This window comes from Elaeis guineensis, chromosome 1, assembly GCF_000442705.2.
Source record: "Elaeis guineensis isolate ETL-2024a chromosome 1, EG11, whole genome shotgun sequence".
Taxonomy (NCBI): Eukaryota; Viridiplantae; Streptophyta; class Magnoliopsida; order Arecales; family Arecaceae; genus Elaeis; species Elaeis guineensis.
In genome coordinates, this window is record NC_025993.2 from 176882111 (window position 1) to 176890977 (window position 8867).

The 8867-nt window shown below is 38.9% G+C and overlaps 1 protein-coding gene across 1 annotated transcript; it reads left to right on the forward strand.

Moving 5' to 3' along the window:
- Positions 1 to 3999: 3999 nt before the first annotated feature.
- Positions 4000 to 7928, forward strand: LOC105039808 (rho GTPase-activating protein 2). The gene is made up of 5 exons (XM_010916086.4): positions 4000 to 4435; positions 5440 to 5560; positions 5656 to 5775; positions 6744 to 6974; positions 7061 to 7928. Exons 1-5 carry the CDS (start codon positions 4122 to 4124, stop codon positions 7760 to 7762), a joined length of 1488 nt encoding a protein of 495 aa, XP_010914388.1. The 5' UTR covers positions 4000 to 4121; the 3' UTR covers positions 7763 to 7928.
- The last annotated feature ends 939 nt before the right edge of the window (positions 7929 to 8867 follow it).

Genomic DNA, 8867 nt, shown 5'->3' on the forward strand with positions numbered 1-8867 from the left:
ACTTGCTTAGGTCGTTAGGAGAATTTGTTAGACTGTTAGTTTGCTATAACAGAATGACCAGCTGTATTAAAATCGTGGGTTGTTTACCAATATGGAGATTAGTTATAGTATAGTTGGAAGACAGTTACTGTTGAGTTAGACAACCGCTGTAAGATAACCGTCTGTATTTTAGAGTCACGTCGGTTCTAATCCGATATTCCTTATGAAAAGATCGGTAAACAACCGAGCGGATTATCATGTTTTATAATGAACTAACTCTAATCAATTCAGATCGGTACAGAGTTGAGCTGAGAGTTGAAGCAGATCGATATTTATCTGATCTGAATTACTTTAATCAATAATTCCCAGATGATTCTGATGTTACCAGGTAATTTGATATTGAGATCGATTTATGTATATCAACAATTTTATTTATTACATTATGGAGATAGAAGCTATCACTGCAGCTTTTTTGATTTTTTTTTTTTCCTCCTGAAGCTAATACCATATTTTTTTTATTAATTAACAGTCTAATTAATAGCCATGACAACTGAGGTCCAGATCTCCATCTGTCTTCACTGAAGCAACATAAATCAACATTAATAGGATCAATTAAAACTCATCCTGTGCAGACTTAAGATCTTAACAGAGGACCGGGAGACGTAGAGCTCACATGCGGACATGACCCGGACAAAAAAAAGTTAATTAAGTTTCAGTTGTGCTCAGACTTGAGGGCCACTTTACCACCACCCGTCAGAGTTTTTGAATTTTAAAACCAATGGATTAGAATGGGGTAATGGATCCAGCATGAGATAGACAATGTGTCCTCTTGCCTGCCATCAATGTCATCTCCAACTTTTTTTTAGAGAAAAAGCTATACTGTTGTGTTAAAAGAACATGCACAAAAGGTTAGAGATCATTTATGTGGCAAGGTGGCATTCACAGTCACACAACTAGGCATACCTGTGGATCAGTTTGGTCTGGCCAAATATGACCCATATCTAACAAGAATTAGACCTTCTTGTCACCCCATGCACTGACTGAGTCAAATTCAAATTTGAAGTCTCGGAGCTGGACCTGCATCTAGATTTGAACTAATTGTTGTTGGACCAGATCTAACATTTCTGATCCAAACATCTTGTATCCTGTTCCCCAGGGTCCACAAGTCCAAAATTTTGTCCTATATCTGGGACATGAACTGAGCCAATAGGTTTCAACTTCACCTCATAACGAATATACAAGTTCCAACTCGGCTCGATCGATGATTCAACACTCTTTTCCATATGTTCATAGTTCGATAATATATCTACCATCATGACCTACGTCTATCCATCCTATCGAGACATTTCGGGCTGACCAATGCTTCATCCAACCCAAAGGAAATGAAAAGAGATCATTCTCATATATTAAGCTTTTCTTAGTCTTTTAGGCATCTAATGAATTCCCACATGCTCTCGAACGACGGTTCTCGTTTCTTGCAGTAGAGATCTTCTAGGTCTGCTCTTTGGACTTCTCATCGACATAGCCTTAGTCCGAGGTCAGCCTAAATCCACTCAAATTTATGCCTATTAACACTTCAGTCCATGCTAATCGCACCTTAATGACACTTGTCAGCCCACCATAAGCTGAAGAATAATTAACATGGAGAGGACTAGGAGTCATGGAGGAGATTGCCAACACTTGAGGACCACTATACACTCCTTCCAATAATTGGATGGTTGAGATTAAACTAAGGGTATGATTGTCATTATCCATGACAAAAATAAATAGAGAGCCCGAGGCTTTTAGGGTGGCGTGTACCTCGGGAGCATTGCACGTGCCGGACTGTGCGCGGACCGAAGGCATTTGGACGCCTTGGTTTCTGCCAATAATTCTCCATTTATTTACCAGACTGGCGTCCTCTTCACCAGATTTAAATAAATTTAGTAATAAACAGACCTTGCCCAGGTGACAAACTTCCAAAAAGCCCTTGCCTCTAACATTAGGTCAGCAATTAGCCACAATAATATAAACCATGATTCAAAACGATGACCGTTGTGATTATTTCAGAGATTTGTTGTGTTATGATTTGGACATATGTAAAAGATATTTACCTCAAGATGTCCTAAATCCTAAATTTAACTTTATAGTACTGCAAAGTGAAAAATCAGTAATATTTTTTTGCCTTCCAATTATTACCTTAGCCCATGTGTATTGGGTTTACACATTTGGGGATGATCCAGTGTAAAAATATGACTCACGACAAGGACAAGGCAATTTTTATCCATTATCTTATTATAGGGGTCTTATCTGACTGAAATAACAAACATCTATTCAACATTCGCATTATTCATTCAGTTAAATAATATATTTTTAGTATAAATTTGCAAGTTTGAGTTGAGGCTAGTTATTAGAATGGACTAAGAAGAGAGGTAGATCATGTACCGTCACGTTTCTTATCGATAGGTTCAATGAGAAATTCTTTCTGCATCGTAGATGGTGCAGCTTGGCATGCACCGTTTGAGGTGATTGGTCGGTGTACGGATTTGAGAGTCGGCTCCGAGAAAAAAAATATTACAGTCGGCGATAAAAAATATTACCGCCACATTTCTTATCGAGGAAAAAAAATATTTTTTTCTCGGAGCCGATGCTCAGGCCCGTGCACCGACCAATCACCGCAGATGGTGCGTGCCAAACTACACCGCCCGTGGTGTAGAAAGAATTTCTCTAGGTTCAATAGTTTCTAATAACAAATTTATATAAAATGTTACAGCCATTATATTTCTATTTCTTCTTATTTGTCTATTATCAATGAGAAAAAGGATAATTTATCAAGGTTAAAGAGTAAAAAAAGAAACTATATCAACCCACACAAAATATGTAGGCTTGTAGAAATAGCTCGACCTAGATGCTAAGGTTAATACTTGTGTGTTCTCTAATTTGCCGGCTAGTCTATTAACTAGTTATGCAAATCCCATTATTTGTTGGTTCAATCGAGCAATCCATTTATTTTATAATAAATACTGGTTGTTATAAATCATCATTACATGTCTTTTAATAATGAGTATGGAAAGAAAAATAATATCATTTGCTTAATCATCGGATAATAAATATTTTTTTTTTTCAAATTATCATTGAAATTGAATTTTAAATATTATTTTATTTACATGGATAGCAAAAATAAGAAATTTTGCCTTTTATTCAATGGTCTACGTCACAAGAGCATGTCTCTCAATACACACATATGCATAAAATCGAACATTCAATTCTAATTCTAACCAAGGTAAAATTAGTTGACCCGATCTTTTCTCATGCTTGGCTTGAATACCGAGTTCAACCTCAAATCAGTTAACATCAAACCAAACCTAATTAAGTTCACATTTGCGTTGAACACAAATTGCTTGGAACCAACGAAATGGAGAACTCGAGCTATAATATTATAACTATGGTTGCCTTAACAGTGATATAGTCAAATTGTACTATATGCAGTGCAATCAATCACCGACTAGATCTCCACCTACTGCATTGGATTGATGTGGCAATTGAGAATTAGTGTCATGCATCATGGGGTTGGTGGTGTAAATTGAGCCCCGCCTATTGCCCATCATCAACTTACTACGTTGGAATAATGAAATAACCAGAAATCTTTACAGGTGATCTCTAGCTTCTTTCTTTTATCATTATTTAGCTGCCTTTAGTTGTGGATTTTTGTTATAATAGTTTTTACCGTTCTATTCCAATGAAAGATGCTGCCTTTCATGTTTCAACACCAAATCCATCATGCCATCCATGATGGGTTTCCGCCGGGCGGTCCAAAATGTTGTTCCCCCGCTAAGCAGCACCGACGGGCCGTCGACCGAGCCATGTGGGACAAACCATCCACGGGGACGCCATGGCAGTTTCGATATTTACAGAAAATCCAGGGGTATTTCCACCGGCACCGCAATAAAGTAGGCGTTAGAATTTGAATTTCTTGGCCGTTTGAACTCCGTACTTCCGAGTTCAAAGTCGCTCCAAATAGATCACACACAACTCCACTTCTGGATTAAAGAGGCCTGCCCCATCTCTTTTACTCCATCCGAGTACCACTCCACATAGATCTATACGAGTGGAGAAACAGTGGGTGAGGGAGTGGAAGAGTGAGAGAAGGGAAGGAAGGAGAGATGACGGGGGTGGTGGTGGTCTCAAGTGGGTGCAGAGGGGAAGGAGGTGGAGGGAAGAGAGCAAAAGGGGAAGAGGAGAGGCAGAACCAGATCTCTCTCTTGGCGTTGCTCCTTGCTGCCATCAGGAGGTCGATGGTCGCCTGCCGAATGGAGCGGCAGACCGAGGATGTCATACCGGCCCTCGAGCAGATGGAGATAGGTTGGCCGACCGATGTCCGCCATGTAGCCCATGTCACCTTTGATCGGTTCAACGGCTTCTTAGGCCTTCCGGTCGAGTTCGAGGTCGAGATACCCTGCCGAGTGCCCAGTGCAAGGTCAGCCCTTCTTCTCCCCGTCTCTTTCCCTTCAATAATTCCTTCCAAATTTGAAAATTGTCATGTAGGCTTCTAAATTGGTTTGTCAAAAAAGGGAGTTTCCTTTAAAAGAGGAAAAAAACAAGACTTTAGTAGACTAAGATGAGATAGTAAGATGGTTATTCTGAGTGGTAAGCATTTCAGTATGAAGCTGGGGAACTCGCTTGGTCATTTGTTCCTTTTCTCTCTTGTGAAATAAGATGTGGTTCTTACTGGGAGAAAAGGAAGAAAAAGGGTTTCCTAAGTCTTTCCTTAAGATGAGGTAGTGAGTAGATCATTTTTTAAATTAAAAGAATTTATTTGAAAATTTATGGAGCTTTGTTAACTTGATCGGTTCCTCCCTTGGGTTTCTTCTAAATTTGAAGTTCTGAAACTTGATGTGGTTTTAACTGTAAAAATCGGATTTTTGGGGCCTTACATCAGGTTCGAATGGGAAATAAGTCAACCATCCTAAATCCTAGATATTTTTGGTAGAAATTTGTAGGACTTCCTTGCTTTTTCTTTGCCAAACAACTTCCTTCATTAATTTGATTTAAAAAAAAAAAAATCTTCCCATCTATATGTGCAATCTGCGTTTGTTTTCTCATCATGGGTCTAGTTTTAGATGACTTGTGTCCTTTTTTTTCTTTTTGTTGCTTTTATTTAATTGCTAGATAAATGTAACTTGGTTTTGACTGAGTTTACAGTTCCCTTTCTTATTATTATCAGTTCTAAAAAGTGTCCAGGAAATGTCTAGATAATGAAACTCCAACTGTGGCAAGTGCTATGTCGGATCTAATGGTGGTTTAGATCTACTTACAATTGAGCACTTTTTTCTCCTGTTCGTTTTGGCAAATAAGCAACTTCTATTTTGTACACCTATCGCATGCATAAGATTACATGTGTGATCTTAGTTGTTGGTGTGCAAGCAATTTTTGCAAGAATTATCATTCTGTAGGTTGACAATGGGGTATGCTTGTGTGCAGTGCCAGTGTCTTTGGTGTCTCATCTGAATCAATGCAGTGTTCTTATGATTCGAGGGGCAACAGTGTGCCCACAATCCTGTTGCTTATGCAGGAAAGGCTATATCAACAAGGAGGTCTCAAGGTAGTGACTGATCCTTCAGTTCATCTAGGCATCTAGTTATGCCTTATTTTAGCCTCAAGGATGGCATATACTTTAATGTGAGTGTGAATTCACAGGCAGAAGGGATTTTTCGTATAAACCCAGAGAATGGCCAAGAGGAACATGTAAGAGAGCAGCTGAACAAGGGCATTGTGCCAGATGATATTGATGTTCACTGTTTGGCAGGACTGATAAAGGTAAGCATGCAGTTCATTATCTGTCAGAAAAGATTTGGTTTCTCTGCAAGGGTTTTTTCTATGATGATTTCTTTAAACAAAAGGGAAAAAGTGGTAGGTGATTATTTCTTCACTCTGTGATCTTCTTATTGCCAGTAGAATATTGAGAAGCAATCCTTCTTCATAACTTGTTTTGACCTTCGATTGGGTTGCTCCTAAGGTATTGCACGATTCGATAGACAGCTTTTACATACTTTAGTAACTCCACAAACTCTGCTAATTTGCCTTCTTTCACTTTGCTATTAAAACTTTGCAGAGTAACTAATATCATGTGATAGAAGACACCGATACAAAGTCTGCAAAATCTTGTTCTCACACAAAATTAATGCATGCTCAATTCACTTGACAACTCTTGGCTAATGGCTTGTAAAGGTTGAGAAATTAGCTTTCATAAAGTGAATGAGGGCAATTTGCTTTTTAATTTGATAATTCATATTTCTCTATGCATTTCTTTATAGATATGTGGAAATAAATCTGCTTGGAATGTTGTTAAGGAGTATAAAACAATGTATAATTTGGTTGAGCTTTTAATTTTTTTTGATGCAAGAGAGAATAAGTAAATTCACTGCATATTTTGAGAATGTTAGATTCTTGATCTGATGTTATGATCTAGTGCTATTTAGGAACAACTTGTTTTTGACAAGTATCATCATGGATATATAAAAATTGTACATATTTGATAAACATGTATGATAGCTTGTGTGAAAGTAGAACAGCAAAGTGGTACCTATTTCTAGCTGCATCAAGAAAGTCCTGTAATTTTTGGTTCAACTTATACAGAATCTGAATGACAATCATCGACTGTACAGATTGCTTGTCCAATTATAGATTGTGCTCTTAACAAGAATGCTGAATAATTTAGCTAATCAAAGACATTAAAATCTTTCATCTTACAATACTTATAACATCCATGATTTGATGGTACTCAGGCCTGGTTCAGAGAACTTCCAGAGGGTGTTTTGGATGGCCTTTCCCCAGAGCAAGTTCTTCAGTGCAACACAGAGGAGGAATGCGAGGAGCTCGTGAAGCTGCTTCTTCCAACACAGGCTGCACTTCTTACTTGGGCAGTTGATCTCATGGCCGATGTTGTCGAAGAAGAGGAGTCAAATAAAATGAATGCACGAAACATTGCTATGGTCTTTGCTCCAAACATGACTCAGGTATTCCTCCAAATCACCATACTCACCATTATTATACCTATAATGCTTGCACCATTACTTAAACCATGGCCTTCTCTTCCCATCAGATGTCAGACCCGCTGACAGCTCTAATGCATGCTGTTCAAGTAATGAACTTTCTCAAGACTCTAATTCTGAAAACACTAAGGGAACGTGAAGAGGCAGCCACTGAAGGAGGATATTCACCATTCTCATCTTCGCGTTCACTGGATCAACAAGATGATGATGATGATGATGATCTCGATAGCCAACCAGATATGGAAATGAGCGGTGAGTTGAAGGAACTCACTTCAGATGATGACCATGACAGATGCAGTCAACATGAAGTGGAAGCAAGTGGTGAATCAGGGAGACACATCTCAGTTGATTGCCATGTACTTCATAGTAGTAGCATTAGCGAAGATGATGAGGACTCTCTGACGGACATTGAAGAAAGCTTCCTGAGGCAACTAGAATGGAAGGAAGAAAATGGATTTCTTGCAGAAGATAGCACCAGTCTGGGCTTGTCATCTGGTGGCCAAGCAAAACAACTGAGCTGCTCTGACTACAACACTGGATCCTGCCTCTCTGTATCTGAAAGCAAACAAGAGAGCTTAAGTACAAGTTGTGAAGCAGAATCAGAAACCAGTGCTCTCAGAGATGTGGTTGCTGAGGCAACGAATCTATCGAAGCAGACAGATGGCAAAGAATTGGCCGCTGAGGCGAAAAATGTAGCAAAACAGATAGGTGGCAAACAAGTGGAAATGGTTGGGTGCAAGTGGACACCATAAAAGGGCTCTCTGACTTGATAGTGTGGTATTTGTGTGTGCCATTGTTTTGTGTGGCTTTGACTTGGTGAGCGTTGTCAACTGGGGGTTGAGAGTGGTTTGTTAGGAGACTGTGAATAGATTCAGCTTGCAAGCTGAACTTCTTTGTTAGTTGATTAGTAGTTTCCAAGTATGCATGCGCAACTTATCCTTATGCTGCAGGAATTTGGAGCCAATGTCAGATAATTTAAAAGCCGATTATATAATACAGTTAAAAATTAAAGTAGGAAAATATATGTTAAAAAGCAGGGAAATAAAACATGGGGAAAAAGTTAGTTTATGTTTCAATAACCTATTCATGTAGAACTGCCATGCTGCATTAGTAACAAGAATAACTTCAAGAGCATATTTGTCTTCTGACAGGGTAGAATCTGACCTGGTCAGAATCCTTGCTTTTTTACTATCAGATCTTTGAATCAATTATACTGTGTCATGTTACGCAAATAATTCTAAACAATTATTAGAGAAGACTGAAGTAGCAGTGGAAGTGTTAATTGAGGCCAAGACTCAGTCAAGACCACGCTCCTTTCTTCCTGGATTGTTTCTTTTGTTCCCTAACTCTCTTCAACCTAGCATTCCTTTATATCTTGGTAGGATTTGCCATGATACCAGTTACATTCTCTACGTCTTCCTTGCCACCAAATACATGAAACTTGACATAAAGGAGTAAACCCTGCCACCACTCATCATTTCGGTTCCAAGCACACACATCGCCATAATGATGCCTGCTTCAAAGATTACCATCTCAGTTAGCAACTTGGCTTGCATACTTATAGATTGCATCCGAATGAAACACCTTGATAACCAAAGCATTCAAAAGAACATCAATTGTGTCGGAGAATCTAGCGATGATAAGATGCTAACAAACAGGGCATATAACCCTGATATGTTGGCCTCTATCATACCAGTGATACATTGGAGGCATTGCTTCAATTAGGTGAGCATAAGAAGGTACAGTTGGTGAATCTTAATCTCAACCTAAAATGATGAGAGGAAAAACATAGGGGAGCCACTCCCTAGCGTGGACTTGAACCGTGGAAGAACGTGCCAGGATTTGAATTGGGTCGAC